General features: G+C 43.1%; 2 protein-coding genes across 2 annotated transcripts in view; one reads left to right on the forward strand and one right to left on the reverse strand.

Moving 5' to 3' along the window:
- fstl4 (follistatin-like 4) overlaps positions 1-18,010 on the forward strand; it is a gene marked incomplete at its 5' end in the record, with an annotated part of 455,018 nt that overhangs the window by 179,862 nt on the left and 257,146 nt on the right. The window lies entirely within an intron of this gene.
- On the reverse strand, positions 15,872-16,153 carry LOC306970425 (histone H4-like; the record flags this gene model as incomplete). The annotated part of the gene is given in 3 exon segments (XM_079566404.1): positions 15,872-15,893; positions 15,895-16,028; positions 16,031-16,153. Coding segments are annotated over 3 exon segments (279 nt in total).

Raw genomic sequence — 18,010 nt, forward strand, 5'->3', positions numbered from 1 at the left:
TGAAATGTAGAAAAATATTGGGACTTGTTACATTTCTGGAACTTTAGGTCGAAAATTTGGGGAATTTTACAAAAACTCACCTGTCCCTAACTCAGATTATGACAATTTACACTGACCAATACTGTGTGAGGAGTGGGCGGGGCCTGTGTCTGACACAGAGCTACCTTAATCAGAACAGACTTAAATTATAGACTTATAATAAAACAAATATAATATTGTAACACAGCACATCTGGATTACAAAGATGACTTTACTGTATGTAAGATGGAAACAAACAGAGAATGAGTCTGTTCCATTTCCAAAAGCCTTCTTTGTGTCGGCCACAACCTAAAACACTGTAGTGTCAGACACGTTCAAGATGTTTCTGTGAAACTTTAAAAAGTCCTCTGTGATATTTCAGTGTATAACTACCATGGCAGCACGATGGCATAGCGGTTAGTGCTCGTGCCTAACAACAAGAAGGTCCCGGGGTCAATTCCAACCAGGACGGGGCCTTTCTGCGTGGAGTTTGCATGTTCTCCCCGTGTCTGCGTAGGTTTCCTCCGGGTACTCCGGTTTCCCCTACCACCAAAACATGTACAATAGGTTCTCCTCTGGGGCCAGGACTCCCCTGAAAAAAAGATTCTTAATCTCAGTAGGGCTTTCCTGGTTAAATAAAGGTCAAATAAAATACAAATAAAATCAAATTGTTTTGCTCCTGCTTCAGATGCGGCCATAGAAGCATCAAACATTTTAACAACAGACAACAGGCTCACGAGAAGCAAAGTGACCGGGAAAAAAAAATTAAAAACTGAAGAGAAACCACCAGGAATCCATCACTAACTGACCAAAGTGTCCAGAAGTACAATGTACTACAATGTACAGAGTCATAGTTAGTATGAAAAAGGGTTAGACCGGGACTGGGACGATCTGACGACAAATTTTGCGAAGCTTTACTATGTTTTTTTAAACTCACAGTCGTAAAGGAGGAGGAGAAGATAAATGAAACTTGTAAATAAATGAGGTGCATAAATATTTACAGGCGACACCACGGCTGTAGTGTTATATTGAAGACTTTTACAGTTCCTCTATTTCTATACATTTAACGCTCCGATTCAGGTCAGAGTCGTCTCGGAGCGGGGAGGAAAGCCTGTTTGACACACACACACACACACACACACACACACACACACACACACACACACACACACACACACACACACACACACACACACACACACACACGCACACACACTCCGAGCGCTCTAACAGACTGTCACACTTGGCTGGAGCTATGGATCCTGCAGCAGCATGCATCGCTAAGCTACATCAGGGACTTTAGCCGCTGCACTGGCCTCCAACACTCGGGGAGGCAAACCAGCGGGAGAGCGAATGGAACTGACGCGAGGAGAAAGTCACAAAGGCTGCAGTCGTGGAGGTAATGATAGGTCACGTTCACTCCTCAGAGTCAAGGCGCACAAAACACTTTTCACAGCCGAGCCAAAGCTTTAATAATGTCATGCAAACTGTGTTTTCTAGCTTGTTAGACTTAGGCCTGTTTCTCTCAAGTTAACTTTAATGCGAGACATTGCAGGTGCTTTTCTCCCTTAACCTCTTTATTTTAATGTAATGTTGCTCATTTGATCACGTTTTGTCCGCTAGCGAGCCGACAATGTAAAACTATAGGACCAGTTTTCTCAAAATAGGGTTTTCTTTACTTTAGAAGTTCATACAGACTCCACACTTTCCAATCTTGGACTTAACAACACTTTTGAAGGTTTTTTCAGAGGGACTTTTTCTAGCCTTGAGCTTTGAACCACAAAAAAAGTTTTATTTTTATTTTACTAGCTTATTCAGAAACTAAACAAGATCCCAAATCTTCCAGAGAAAATATGTGAAATTAATATTTCACCAGTATAAAAGCATCAGTTTAAACCTGGCTGTATCCATGATTTAAATTTCATCTCTGCAAATACGCGCAAGTTTGGTCTGTGTTTTATATGAAAAAAAGTTGTCAACTGCAGAGTCTTGCCTGAAAGTGCAGACGACAGGTTTGAATGTTTTTGAGAATATGACTTATGTAGACGGATAACATCAGTTGTAAGTCAGAGCAGCAGGTTTAAAGAAGAAATATTTCAACTGTTAAACCACGGACAGGGAGCGACATACAGTGATAAGTATTGCCCCCCCCCCCCCCTTAAACTTTTAGTGAAACATTTGCCTTCAGAAGACGCCTGATGATTTCTGATTGATCACAGGCCAGATCTGTGCTGTGTACGACTAATAGTTGTTCTGTGGACAGTTTCCCCCACCTGAGCTGTGTCTCTCTGCAGTTCATCCAGGGTCATCACAGGCTTCTTGGTAACAGCTGTGGTCAGTGCTGTCCTTGTTCGGTCAGTAAGTTTAGGAGGACGGCCGGGTCTTGGTAGGTTTGCAGTGACGCCAGACTCTTTCCATTCCTGGATGGTTTATTTAACTGTACTTTGAGAGATGATCAAAGCTTTGGAAATCTTTTTATAACCTAACCCAGCTTTATACTTCACGGTAGCGCAGCGGTTAGTGCTCTCGCTTCACAGCTAGAATGTCCGGGTTCGATTCCCACCTGCACGGGGCCTTTCTGTGTGGAGTTTGCATGTTCTCCCTGTGTCTGGTACTCCGGTTTCCCCTACCACTAAAAACATGCACAATAGGCCAGGATGAATGATGTGTGTGAGTGAATGTGTGGTGGTGTCAGAGGGTCCGTTGGCGCAGACGTGTGTAGTCTCGAAAGCGCCTCTGACAGTCTCCCCCAGGGGAAACTGAAGCTACAAACGTAGTTTTCCACCACCGAGTATGGAGTGAATGTACAATAGTCTCATGTAAAGCGCTTTGTGACCATGTCTGTGAAAGGCGCTATATAAATAAAGATCTTCTTCTTCAATAACTTTATCCCTGGTGTGTTCTTGGACTTCATGATGCTTCTGCTCCACAATAGTCTCTTAACAGACCTCTGAGACCATCACAGAGCAGCTGTATTTGAACTGACATTAGATTTACACACAGGTAGACTCTGTTTAGTCATTGGATCAACATGTGATCATTCAGAAATCATCAGGAAACTTCTGATCAGGAAACCTTCTTCACTAAAAGGAAAGTGAGCACATCCCACTTTTCAGTTTTTTATTTATAAAACTAAATCTAAATCATGTATAATTTTCATTTCACTTGAGGATTGTGTGTCACTTAGTGTGTGTCTTTCACATCAAATTTCAATGAAATATATTTATGTTTATTGGTCCATAGCGTGGCAAAATGTCGAAAAGTTGAAGAGAGGCCCATACTTATGCAACCCACTGTAGACAGAGGTAAAGCTCCAGAGCAGTTTGACTCACTCGTTTCCAAATTGTTCGCCTCTATCTATGTCACTTCCTGTCAGTTTCCAGAAAGTGAAACTATAAACATCACAAAATGTTCAAACTAAAGAAATCTGGGGAAATTGTTTAGCAAAATCTTGAATATAATTGTGTTAACTGTGTTTGTCTAGTACGTTCTGCACTTTCAGAGATGTGTGTGTTGTTCGGGTCCAGTGTCCCGGCTGCAGAGCGGGGTCATGGGAGTTTATCATCTGCCCCCTATGTTTGCTCTCATTGTCCGGGCGTCTACTGTAGTTTTGAAGTTCCGCTGTTCGTTTTGAATACCGGCTTATTTGTCTGGCCGTGCTTTGAGATAATCCCTGTTTCCGACGGCAAGGGCAGCCAAATTATTTCTAAGCCTGATTACTGTATTTACACCAAATAAGCTTAGAAGCAATATCGGGTTTATTTGAGCGGTATTACGGTCATGGAGGAATTTTTTATTTTTTTTTATTTAGTATTTAGGTCAGTGGGGCAAAGCGTTTCTGCTTTTGCTGATTTGCACTAAAATATGATATTCCTGTAGGTGAAAGTGATGAAATTGCTGGGTACTTTCCCACGGTGATCCGGAGAGTGCTATGAAGTTACTTTTTTTATTTTTTTTGCACTGATGCCAGTAATGTAGGAGTTAAAAGCCCTGTACCTGAGGTTTTACATTGTTTACTGACAATGAATGATGGGGTGTGTATCAGGGACATAACCATACGTTTTTTGACCGATACATACAATAAAAAAATAAGGCCAAACAATTAGATGCAAAATCTTTTAGTGGGAGCGACATCGATACAGTAGATTTCTAAATGATTTTCCAATACTTTAACTTTCAATTTTTCTGGCCTTTGTTTTATATGATTTATATACAGCATATTCTGTGTTATAACAGTGGTTTTATGAAACACTCTCCTTTCTGATTAACTCCTCCCTCCTCCTCTCTTGACAGACACTAACGTTATGGGAAGAGGCAAAGGCCTAAATATCTCTGTTTCAAGTCAATTTTTAACGACGACATTGTTGACACTTTTTGTTGCTGCAGATCGATCACTTTTTATGGCATCAGTGTTTATTTTTGACGACTAAAATTGGACTAAAACTAAATTAAAAGTTTCTCATGAGACTAAAACTATGACTAAAATGTCCAGATATTTTAGTCGACTAAAATAAGACTTAATAAAAATGAAAGGGAGAGACTAAAATCATCCAAACTTGTATTGAGCGTCTGAAAGAGCCTCAGATCATGTAAATTCTCTGCCAAAGGATCAGCTCTGAGCTTTGTTCATGTGGAGCAGCTCCATGAAGCAGAGGAACAAGATTAAATATGATTATAATCAATATTATCAATGCAAAGTCGACTAAATTAGTCTTAATTTTAGTCGACTAAATTGACATGCAATTTTAGTCGACTAAAACTAGACTAAAATTGAAAAGTTTTTTTTGACTAAATCTTGACTAAAATTAAATTACATTTTAGTCAAAAGACTAAGACTCAAACTAAAATAAAATATGTTGTCAAAATTAACACTGTATGGTGTGTGCCTTTAAACAGCCTGGTTCTCGGATTGAAGACTTTAACAGGATGTTTCTCAGTCGTCCTTGGACCGATTTTAACTATTCAAAAACTCAGAGAAACGTTAAAATCTCAATTGTTTGGATCTGTCCATGGGCAGACGCTCTGCTTTCTCAAAGAAATGTTGTTGTTGTCGAGAGAAATGTTGGGTTTGCAACACCACGCCCCCTTGGACAAAAAGAAAGAAAAGAAACACAACAATACATGAAATGTCCAGATCATGACTTTTCACAACTTTTTGATTGTAATTCATTTCACTTCTGTTCATCAGCTACCAAAGTCACACATAAGGTGTATTAGAGTGTCTAGTTTAGTATTTTTTTTTTTTTTTTTTTCCGTGTTTGTCACTCAATGTGTTAATGCAGACAGACCAGGTCATGATAAACTGTGGGTTTTCCTCCTCTGTGTTTTGATCATGAGCTGATTTTGGAGAGTTCTTTGAAATAAAAGTGACACACCAACTCGTTTGCCCCACCACTGCCTTCCCTGGATGTGGAGGCTCTTGTAGATACGTGATTGTCATACTGCTGCTGCCCAGACTTCTGAAGATGATCCTCTGTCTCCTTAAAGTAAATAAATAAACCGATTCCCTCAGATGAACACAAATGATCGTGCCTAAAAACTCTTCAGCGTTTCACATTATGTTTGAGAGCGCCGCTTGTGACGCTGGTAGTTCACGATCGATAAAAAGACTTTAAAAGTGGTGCAGATAGTCTTTTTACATAAATGTCCTCTTTTAATATACAGCAAAGGACAAAACAATGTAAACTTGGTCAATCGGCGCGCTCTGGTCAAACCCTGTGCCAAAGCTGCACCAGTTCATGTAGATATTCTTCCACTCACAAGCCGAGCCGTGATTATAAGCAATCTACTTTTGGCATGAAATCTGTGAGAAATGGGGAAATCTGCCAATGTGTTTTTGAGCGAACCGAGCGGCAAAACAACACGGCTCTGCACTTAGCCTCGTAATTTCCCTTCACGGACAAGAAAAATAGGTCTGATTATTGTGTCATTTTATTCAGAGAAGTCTAGTTCACAAAAAAAGCTGTTGTTTCTTTTTCATCTTTTTCCCTTTGACTCCATGAACGGTAATGGTTCGGGATGACTGTGTTTCACTCGTCATCGCCCAATGGACGGGGAAGTTTGCCTCCGGATCTGTGGCGGCTGTTGACAAAAATGTAACAACTGCATTCTTTTATCACCACGAATCACTCCTGAACCTGAAACCGGGCGTATCAAGTATAGCTGTGGCGAATAGATCTATGTCTTCAAAGAATTTATGCACGAAAATGGTCAGTTTTGGTGTTTGGTGAAGCTGAACTGAGCCAGAACCCGCCTCTGCTGTTGGACTCATCTGGGCAGTCCCGTTTTTATACCTTGTGTCTGGATGAAGAACGAATGATGATGATGATGAAGCGACCGATATGGATTTTTCTATGGCTGATTTGTTGGATTTTGATTGGCCGCCCACTCATGCAGAATCCTGTGTTGAAGTGTGACAGCAGGGGCATAGGGCTGATTTATTCAGGACATTCATGTTTAGCGGTGCTTCAGAGGGAGCTCGTTTGAGAGGCAAAAATCAGCAGAGAAGTCTCTATCTCTTAGGATTACAAAGTTATACGCAAAAAGTCTGGAACATAAAACATGAAATTACAATCCATGCCTCCGAGGTTTACACACTTGTGACTGATTTTCACTGCGATATTCCTCAGCCCTGAGGCCTAGGGAGCTGTGGGCTCATTTTAAGGCTCTGACTGAGCTCTTTCCAATGCAGAAAAGTCTCTCTCACTTTCGGTTCCAGAGATGTCAGCCTTGTATCTGCATTATATTGGTTGATAGCCAATATTGTATAACACCCACACCTCTACGGCTCTGTACACTTTTGATTTAATGTAACATTGTTTTTAAATAGCCTATTTTCCATAGGTTTCAATGATGTCCCACCTTTGAGCTCAATTGTCCTACTTTTCAGTTTCACAGACTAGGGATGCACCGATACCGATACCAGTATCGGGTATCGGGCCGATACCACATGCTTGTACTCGTACTTGTACTCATTCATGAGGTCCCGATACCAGGAACCGATACCATTTAACGTGCGTCCAGCGCACCTACGAGGCGCACCTCTCAGCTGAGGAGAGAAGAAGCAACAAACTGGAGAATTCTTTAGTGGAAATACAATATTCCACATAGAGCTGACTTTATTACAGACTGCGCTCTCTAAATCAGAGTCTGTGCTGGATTTAACCAGAGCTAAATGTCGTTAGAGCTGCAGCGTCTGCAGTGTTTACAAGATGCAGGCTAACGTTGCTAACTCGCGGCTAGCGCAGTTTTGGCCATTCTGACGCCGTTTTAAGCCCAAGAGTTTATTCATCTGAAAAACTAACCCAGCGACTAAAAAGTCCTCAGAAAATCCAAAAGAAAGACATACAGCATGTTTATATTGAGCGAAAATGAGCTGCAGCAGAACAATAAAAACGCTGTAGCTACTCGCTAAGTTACTACAAAACACACGAGAAAATCCACACGGAGCTGAAGTAAAGACGAAAAGAGACAATTTAAGCAACATCTCAATACTATTGTTAAATAAAAATACATAAATGAGTAAAGCACAGGCATGGGCTTTTCTGTCTATGATGGACAGTGCAATACAAATTAAAAATTGTATTGAATGAAAATAAAAAAATAAATAAATGGCATCAGCACAATTCTAATATAACTGCTCTTAAATGTGTCGCCTACTTCACTTAAGGAAATGTACATGAGTAAATTAACTAATTACAAACCAATCTGCTGTGGAAAAATTAAGAATGTTGAAGAAAATGCCTTGTACTCGTATCGGTATTCGGTATCGGCGAGTACTTAAATCCAAGTACTCGTACTCGTATCGGTTTTAGAAAAAGTGGTATCGGTGCATCCCTATCACAGACCTGGTCACCCTTGGTTGCGGACACACATTGATTGGTTTAAGAAGAAGCCCCACTCGAGCAAAGCAGAAGAACACACACATTTGTCATATTTCATGCTGGGTTTACACATAATGACGACAAGTCACGAATGCCACGAATCCACATTTGTGGCCGAGGATCAAGAATGTGAGTGAAATTTGATGATTCACGGTAAAGGGGTTCACGCACCGCAAGGCAAGGCAAGTGTATTTGTAGAGCACAATTCATACACAAGGCACTTCAAAGTGCTTCACAGTTGCATCAATACAAGTAAGCTAATAGAATCAAAACTGCTGCGATTATGTTACAAATTATCATGCACGGTCACGAATGTGTGTCCCTCACTGCTTCTTGGGCTGTTGTGGGTCATTGTGAATCAGTTTTCTGTCAGAAATCTGTCAAGAAATGGGCGAATGTGGACAAGACCGACTGCCGCACGCACAGGGTTGGAGGCGGAGCATAGGTTAGGTTAGGTTACTTTATTTATACCCGTGGGTAAATTCGTCTTGCAACTCTGAGAAATTGTCAAAACATTAAAACAATTGCATAAGCAACACGCATAGACGTCGTGCTCCACCGTGCTCTCCCCCGACTCATCGGCTCTTCTGGCTTCGACTCCCGAACATCAAGAGGAACGACTGCAGGAGGAAGAACAACATCAGCACCTGAGGAGCGGCAGGTGCTGTCCCAGGTCTGGAGCGTGGATTGGCTGAGTTTGTGCGACTTTTCTTTGGCATCGCTAGCTTTTACACGTACGAAAATTAACTTTCCGGCTCTACGTGTTTCAATGAATGCTGTAAGAATGCTGTACGAATGCTGTACGAATGCTGTACGAATGCTGTACGAAGGCTGTACGAAGGCTGTACGAATGCTGTACGAATGCTGTACGAATGCTGAACGAATGCTGTACGAAGGCTGTACGAATACTGAACAAATGCTGTACGAATGCTGTACGAATGCTGTACGAATGCTGTACGAATGCTGTACGAATGCTGTACGAATGCTGTACGAATGCTGTATGAAGGCTGTACGAATGCTGTACAAATGCTGAACGAATGCTGTATGAAGGCTGTACGAATGCTGTACGAATGCTGAACGAATGCTGTACGAATGCTGTACGAATACTGAACAAATGCTGTACGAATGCTGTACGAATGCTGTACGAATGCTGTACGAATGCTGTACGAATGCTGTACGAATGCTGTACGAATGCTGTATGAAGGCTGTACGAATGCTGTACAAATGCTGTACGAAGGCTGTACGAATGCTGTACGAATGCTATCCTGCTGAATTTACTACTCATCACGAAAGGATCTCTGTAATGGACCAATTAAAAGGCAGGGAGGGACAAAGGTGTTAAAAATAGAAAAATTACGTATTTTAATGTACTCAAAAAATGCATTGACAAAGGCTTACAAAAATAAGTCAAACTATAACTGACAAAAATCTGGGCCCAACTTAAACTCAAAACAAACTGACCTGCAACAAAGAAACACGGCTGCTTAAATGGAGCGAACCATGTCATCATAAGAGGGAACACAAAATACTAAACTTAGCAAAATTATCATAACAACCAAGCAAAGCAAACATAACTCCAACTTAGCTCACCATGATCAGTGCATATGAAGTAGGTTCAACAAAAAAAGGATAACAGAATGAAGTTGTAACAATTAGTGTCCCCCCTCAGTTCATTGTGACTTGGTACACTCCAAGTTTCAAGATGGCCTCCAACACACAGCATCAGCAAACGCTTACCTATTTTGTGGTCGTGTTCTGTGAGAATGTGTGGCTAAAATAGTTAGCAAACAAAGCAAGCTTATTAGCAATAGCGTAATAACAATGTATTTCTTGATTGGAAAGCTGTAAGTAAGATCTAGCACAGTTCTAATACATTACATCGCATGAGGTGTTGTCGGAGATAAACAGGAAGTAGCTTCACTCAGCTAGCTTGATCGTAGCCGCACTCGACAATTTGAACCACTCTCAAGTTACCCACGGACGGACCCATACCCTAACCCTGAGTCTGCGAGGAGCTTTTTCCACTGACAGCACGGGGGATTAAATACTCTTCAAATGTTATACAAGCTTCCATTGTAAGCTAACACCATGCTAACGGATCACATAGTACAGTAGAGGCATCTTCTATCTATTTCCAGATATACAGAGAACTCCAAAGCGCCATGAGCCTTAAAACACAACTTTCTCTCTCTCTCTCTCTCACAAAGAAAGTATCCTAGTTCCCTTGCAGCCCCTGAATGCATCACAGCAAAAATGTCAAAATTGTCTGCTGTTTTTCAAGGATTTTTTTTCTTTTTTTTCTTACTTTTCAAATTCCGCTCTGCCGTGAAAGCCAATTTTCTCCAGCTCTAGGCAGCAGCAAATCTGTCACCAGCTAAAGCGTGCTATCTGGATTATTCTAATTCGGTGTACGCCTTGAAGTCAGATACACACATATATATATATATATATAAAAAGAGAAATGTACAATCCTTACTGGCACCTGTAAAAATGACTACACAATGTATTTTATCTATTTCATCTGCAAATTTCACATTGATCAAGCAGGGTTTTTAAGGGGCCAATTCCGCTGTTAGATTTTCAGCCATTGCTACGGCCAATTTTTCACTTTGAAATGTTCTTTCTTTGAAATTTGCAATCACTTCTGGCAGTTCAGCGCGGCCCCGAACCGGAGCTCCTTCCATCCAGCAGAAAGGAGCTGTTTATTGGGAGTGAACAAATATTCTCTTTGATGAATCTCAAAAAGTACAAATTCTGACCTGGTTTGACTCTCAAGCCGCTTTCACGAGAGAGCGGGGAAAGTCATTACGGCGAAACGCTGCAGGTGAATGGGGGGAAAAAAAGAGTTTAGAGAAATCAATTTGAAACTTTCGCTGTAGATTACTGGCTGGAATATGAGACAAAAATGTATTGCAAGTTTTCTGTCATTTGATGATTTCATTTAAAAATGAGGCATTGTATGTACAAAAATCTCAAAGTCCAGCACCAAGAAAGACGACACACTGTCAGTTTAGGAGAGGACAGTCCTTGGGAGGAAAACACAAACATGAACCAAACATTCAGATAGACAGTCTGCACAAATTTTCTGAAAAAGTGACTGCTCACTATCGACAAAACGTCATTAAATAAGCATCGTAAACAGTGACTAAGATGTTAACCTGTTACCTGCCACCTCAGGGTAAAGGTGGCAGGTAACAGGATAAGGGAGAAAAGTAGCCGTGTTGTGGTTTTCTAACCTTAACACCTTTTTGAAATATCTTAGTCGAGATCTCGAGATCTGAATCTTAAGTTTCACAAACATCCATCTAGAATCCATCGATGCGTTTGCGTTTGACATAAGTGGGCAGGCTTAGCTGACAACAACATGCGGGGGCCGCGGAAAAACAGGCTTACAAACACGAATAACTAAACATTAAATTGTTCTGGTGCTTTGTTGTTTAACACATTGAGTGCCAAAAACACGTTTTTTGCTTCCATGCGTTGAGTGCCAAAAACAGAAAAACGAATTTTGCGACACTCTAATAGACCTTATGTGTGATTTTGGTAGCTCTGTGATGAACAGAAGTGAAATAATTGACAATTAAAAACTTGTGAAAACTCACGATCTGGACATTTTATATATATTATTGTGTTTCTTTTCTTTTTTTTTAGTCCGAGGGGCCATGGTGTTGCGCAGCGAACAGCTGTAAACCCGACACTTCTCTCTCGCTCTCTGGAGCGTGTTTGACAAAGCATGGAAGGATCGAAACAGTTGAGATTGTAAAATTTCTCTGAGTTTTTCAATGGTTAAAATCGGTCCAAGGACGTCTGAGAAACATCCTGTTAAAGTCTTCAATCCGAGAACCAGGCTGTTAAAAAGCACATGCGAAAAAGTGATCGATAACACGCAGAGTTTCAAACGTGTCAACAATGTTGTTGTTGAAAATTGACTTCTTCCCATAACGTTTGTGTCTGTCCAGAGGAGGAGAGGAGAGGAGGAGAGAGGAGGAAAGAGGAGGAAAGAGGAGGAGAGAGGAGGAAAGAGGAGGAGAGAGGAGGAGAGAGGAGGAAAGAGGAGGAGAGAGGAGGAAAGAGGAGGAGAGAGGAGGAGAGAGGAGGAAAGAGGAGGAGAGAGGAGCAGAGAGGAGGAGAGAGGAGGAGAGAGGAGGAAAGAGGAGGAGAGAGGAGGAGAGAGGAGGAGAGAGGAGGAGAGAGGAGGAAAGAGGAGGAGAGAGGAGCAGAGAGGAGGAGAGAGGAGGAGAGAGGAGGAAAGAGGAGGAGAGAGGAGGAGAGAGGAGGAGAGGGGAGGAGAGGGGAGGAGAGAGGAGGAGAGAGGAGGAGAGAGGAGGAGAGAGGAGGAGAGGGGAGGAGAGAGGAGGAGAGGGGAGGAGAGAGGAGCAGAGAGGAGGAGAGAGGAGGAGAGAGGAGGAAAGAGGAGGAGAGAGGAGGAGAGAGGAGGAGAGAGGAGGAAAGAGGAGGAGAGAGGAGGAAAGAGGAGGAAAGAGGAGGAGAGAGGAGGAAAGAGGAGGAGAGAGGAGGAGAGAGGAGGAAAGAGGAGGAGAGAGGAGCAGAGAGGAGGAGAGAGGAGGAGAGAGGAGGAAAGAGGAGGAGAGAGGAGGAGAGAGGAGGAGAGAGGAGGAGAGAGGAGGAAAGAGGAGGAGAGAGGAGCAGAGAGGAGGAGAGAGGAGGAGAGAGGAGGAAAGAGGAGGAGAGAGGAGGAGAGAGGAGGAGAGGGGAGGAGAGGGGAGGAGAGAGGAGGAGAGAGGAGGAGAGAGGAGGAGAGAGGAGGAGAGAGGAGGAGAGAGGAGGAAAGAGGAGGAGAGAGGAGGAAAGAGGAGGAGAGAGGAGGAAAGAGGAGGAGAGAGGAGCAGAGAGGAGGAGAGAGGAGGAGAGAGGAGGAAAGAGGAGGAGAGAGGAGGAGAGAGGAGGAGAGAGGAGGAGAGAGGAGGAAAGAGGAGGAGAGAGGAGCAGAGAGGAGGAGAGAGGAGGAGAGAGGAGGAAAGAGGAGGAGAGAGGAGGAGAGAGGAGGAGAGGGGAGGAGAGGGGAGGAGAGAGGAGGAGAGAGGAGGAGAGAGGAGGAGAGAGGAGGAGAGGGGAGGAGAGAGGAGGAGAGGGGAGGAGAGAGGAGCAGAGAGGAGGAGAGAGGAGGAGAGAGGAGGAAAGAGGAGGAGAGAGGAGGAGAGAGGAGGAGAGAGGAGGAAAGAGGAGGAGAGAGGAGGAAAGAGGAGGAGAGAGGAGGAAAGAGGAGAAGAGAGGAGGAGAGAGGAGGAGAGAGGAGGAAAGAGGAGGAAAGAGGAGGAGAGAGGAGGAGAGGGGAGGAGAGAGGAGGAGAGGGGAGGAGAGGGGAGGAGAGAGGAGGAGAGGGGAGGAGAGAGGAGGAGAGAGGAGGAAAGAGGAGGAGAGAGGAGGAGAGAGGAGGAAAGAGGAGGAGAGAGGAGGAGAGAGGAGGAGAGAGGAGGAGAGAAGAGGAGAGAGGAGGAGAGAGGAGGAAAGAGGAGGAGAGAGGAGGAGAGAGGAGCAGAGAGGAGTTAATCAGAAAGCCGAGTGTTTCATAAAACACTAATTATCTCCACTAGCCTCTGTTTAGCTTAGATTTCTCAGAAACCGAGGCACATCGTCTTTCAAACCATAGCATGTGTCCATAGCTATAGAACACGCTGTGGTGCTTCAAATATCATGAAAAATGATATTTGAACTTTACAGCTAAATCCCCAAAACAATGCGGCACTTACTGTGTTAATAGCTGTGTTTTGAGAGTTGGCTGTGATTGGCTAAAACAAGATGATCCAACAGATACAGAAACATTCTCTACCAAAGAAAGACACAGAGACAAAATACAACAGGGAATGCTAATGTTAGCTTGATGCTGCATGCTAATGCTAACTTCCAGTGCTGCCTTTTTTCACATCTACCGGACAATTTGCTACGTGAAAACATCCATATGGACCCAATTTTGACTTGGCATTATTTGTGGATGCGAAATGTGTTTATAGTTTGCCTTGGCTAAATGAAATAAATAAAAATAATCATTTCCATAACAGACTTAGCGTTGCCGTCTGTATCGATCATCAGAACATTGTATTTGAACTGGAGCCTTTCTGGATTGAGTCTTCTGTGCTTCTGTGTCCTCTGCGCTGTAATACCAGCGGGGTCGTTTTGTTCAAGCGCTTAATGCCTTTATTTCTGACGGGTCTTTGCACCGCTTATTGACCTTGCTTTCCCAGTCCTCACCTGAGCACCGAGGAGTCCGACTCAATCACCCACTCACTTATCAGTGGTTTTGCCGCCTACAGCCTGACACAGACTCCCCTGTCCCCGGCGGAGAGTGTCAGCCCGTCCGACGCACACGGCCTCGCTGCTAATCAACAAGATGAAAGCCATTAATCAGCCGCATTAGTGCTTTTCCGATGGCATTAGGAGTGAGGGTCAGTAATCAGCAGAGAGAGGGTCACGGGCCCTTTGCCTCGCACAGACAATTACAATGTCAGATATCTGCTCACTGGATGGGTTTGGGCGAGCACGGCTGGATAAAGCTCAACATGTCAAGCTCAGGGACAATAAAAGTGGACACATCATCATTTTGTACATTTTCAAACTTAAACAATGGACTTTAGTGGCCATTGTGGACAGTGGTGGGAATGAACATCGGGTGGTTTGGGCTTAAGCTATTACCACAATGAGTTCTTTTGGGTCAAATGTGCTTTTGGGAGAACTTCCAGGGCACGATGGTGACTTTATTAACCCCTGAGCCTTCTTCAGTTCGGCTTTACCCAAATCCAAAAGGTCACAGCCTCGTCTACAAGCTAAGACCTACAGAACTCATTTAAACTGATCTTTTTCCTTGCGTTGTTACCACATTTTCGGCACCTTTTCATATCCGTGTATATGCAAATATAAATATGGTAATGGTGGTACTATATGGTGCAGTGGCCGCTACAACCACTTCTCAATGTATTGCCTAACAAAAAGAAAAAACAGTATAATCATTACTGACATAACTTATACTCTCTTTAAATGAAGAGGCCACCGTTTTTACATACTGAGATATGTTCTTACCTTAGCTTTGACGAGTTCTTTAGGACCTGTCTGATCTTCACCCGCGCCTTCAGTCACGTAAACACAGCGCAGACGGCGTTAGCATTTAGCCTCTCCCTCTCTAGTAATAATACCAGGAGTAGTTTGGCATCCGCACAGTAAAGTGAAGATTACTGCGTGGATTTCGAACTACTCCTGGTATTATTACGCCTTACAATATAGTTCCCCCTTTTATCCGCTTAGAAAATCCACATTGTTTAATTTTGTGTGATTATACTTTGTAGTGGAACACTTCACGTAACCATATTTAAATAGGGAAAACGTGGAAGAGCTTGGTAGCTTCTATCTTGACCTGTTTTGGAGCTATAGAGGAGAGAGGGAGAGGCTAAATGCTAACGCCGTCTGCGCTGTGTTTACGTGACTGAAGGCACGGGTGAAGACCAGACAGGTCCTAAAGAACTCGTCAAAGCTAAGGTAAGAACATATCTCAGTATGTTAAAACGGTGGCCTGTTCCTTTAAAGGTTTTGGTCATGCTGAATTAAAAATAGAAAGGAAAGAGACAGCCGAGTCCAGTTCAGCATTTAATGTATGTGTCGTGGCATTTAAGACTTGCTTGTCCCAAAAGGGAAATTTACCGTCTGCATTTGCCTCATCCTTCAAACTTCAGAGGAACCTTTCAGGAGCAGATCCATCGCGCTCCTGGGGAAACGTCTCCAGATTTTGAGCAAGAAGCTAGGTTAGCACTGAGGTGTTCTAGCGTAGAACTGTATTCTACACAAAATGAACTCATGGGAAGAAAATCCAAATGATATATATATAGAAAAGAAAAGAAAATCACAAAAAACTACACATCCTGTGATAAATGAATAAATCTTCTTGAGTATGAAAACCATCCTTAGAAGCGCATCTTTACGCTTAGTGGGTGGCTGCTGTGTTTCAGTTGCAGATTTCAGATTTATCCTCTGAATCCGTACAGGGCGCTGTCTCTTCAGGGCGTACACCACGTCCATGGCGGTCACGGTCTTCCTCTCGGCGTGCTCGGCGTAGGCGACGGCGCCACGGATCACGCTCTCCAGGAACACCTTGAGCACTCCGCGGGTCTCCTCGTAGATCGGATCAGGGCCAGACGGCGGACAGCGGGCTTCGCGATGCCCTGGATGTTTTCACGGAGGACTCTGCGATGACGCCTGGCACCTCCATTTCCGAGTCCTTTCCCGCGTTTTCCTCTTTCGCTCATTATGACTGGTCAGTGATCAAGATGAGGGTCAAGCCTCTGCACCGTGATTTTGTGCAATCCAAAAGGTCACAGCCTGTAGAGCCTCAGACCTACAAAACTCATTTAAACTGAGCTCTTTCCTTGCGTTGATGCCGCATTGTAGTCACTCTTTGACACATCATTTTCATTTTCGCCACTTTTTTGTCGTTGTTTCGTCCCTTTTTGTCCCTTTTTAACAACTGTTTTGACGCTTTGCTCCAGAAGCTTTTAGATTCAGGGAAAGCCAGACTGCAGAAAAAGGGCTCGGTTCAGGCGGGGGTTAAGAGGCTAAGTAAGTACTTGCTGTTAAGTTGCTCGCCGTGCTTTTAAATACCGACACAGCAGGTTTGAAAAGTGGCCAAATCCAAACAAAAAGGGGAAAGTCGGACCGGCTCCACTCGGCAGCATTTGCTACAACTTTGTTTTTTTCCTCCTGCCGCCGCTGAACGGTCAAAAACAAGCTCTCACTTTCAACAAATCGATGGCACCGCGATTGACACACTTTTCATCAAAATGTGGAGGACAGTTTTGTGTTTCGTCTTTGACACGGTAAAATCTATTCCCATTAACCCCTTAACTCCCACCTGAACCGAGCACATTTTCTCCAGTTTGGCTTTACCCCCAGTCCAAAAGCTTCTGGGAAAAAGTTGTGAAAATAGCGACAAAACTGAGACGAAAACAATGATGGAAATGTGACAAAAAAGTGAGAAAACATTGACAAAAAAGTGACGAAAAATTGATGAAAAAGTGGCAAAAATGTCACAAACAAAATGAAAAAAAAATTGATGAAAAAGTGACGAAAAAATGAAAAAATGTGACAAAAAATGACCCCAAAAAAATGACAAAAATGTGACAAAATGTAAAAAAAAAATGACAAAAATGTGTTAAAAATTTGACAAAAAAATTACAAAAATGACCAAAAAAATTACTAAAAAATGACACAAACGTGATAAAATAATTGACGAAAAAATGACAAAAAATGTGACAAAAAATGACAAAAAAAAAAGACAAAAAAGTTACAAAAATGAGTTGAATACCCAACAAAAAAATCTAACGACGTGAGGAAAAAGATCCTCTCGGTTCAAGCGGGAGTTAAGAGGTTAAAACCATGTTTGCAACTTGACTGCCACCGGACCGGAGCACCCAATACACACTAATGGAATCACAAAGAAGAAGCTAACATGCTAACGGGCAAAGCTAACTGCGGGCTAACGTCACTTTAAACAGTATTTACAGCCAAGTTGGAGTGAAAAAAATGATTTCCATTTAATAATTGGATGTGCAATATCCCTCTCCCCCTTAGCCTTTTCTGTCAGTGTAGTATTTACTCTCCAAGACAATTAATGAGTTAAAAAATCGCAACATGCTACGACACCTGCAGTTGCGCTTATGGCCTCTAGGGGCAAGAGTTACTTAGTACTGCTTTAATGTTGCCGCAAATAATTGTATAAGTCTTGTTTTTTTTTTTTGCCAACTTCCCAAACCTACTGCAGAAGTACTTGTTGCCCCCATCCTTCAAAAGCCACAGTCCCCCCCCCCCCCACCCCTCCCCGTAGCCTTGGGCGTGTCACACCCCTCTCGCCTCGTCCCGCCGCTCAAATTCCACGTCGTTCGCCCCCTCAAAACATTCGGCATGACGCGCCTCGTAAGGAGGATCAAGTCGAGCCCGCAGCGCCAGCCCCGTGTTTACAGAGGCTGAAGTGGGTCAAACGCAGGGAAAAGCTCCTCCAGACGGTGACAAATATATCAGGGGGGAGTGGGAGTCGAGAACACTTTCCGTCACGCTTTTCCCGGTAGTTCTGACACACGCGGAGCTCAGGTGAAACGCTCCTGTGGGCT

Source organism: Gobius niger (genome assembly GCF_951799975.1).
Source record: "Gobius niger genome assembly, chromosome: 11".
In the NCBI taxonomy this organism is placed as follows: domain Eukaryota; kingdom Metazoa; phylum Chordata; class Actinopteri; order Gobiiformes; family Gobiidae; genus Gobius; species Gobius niger.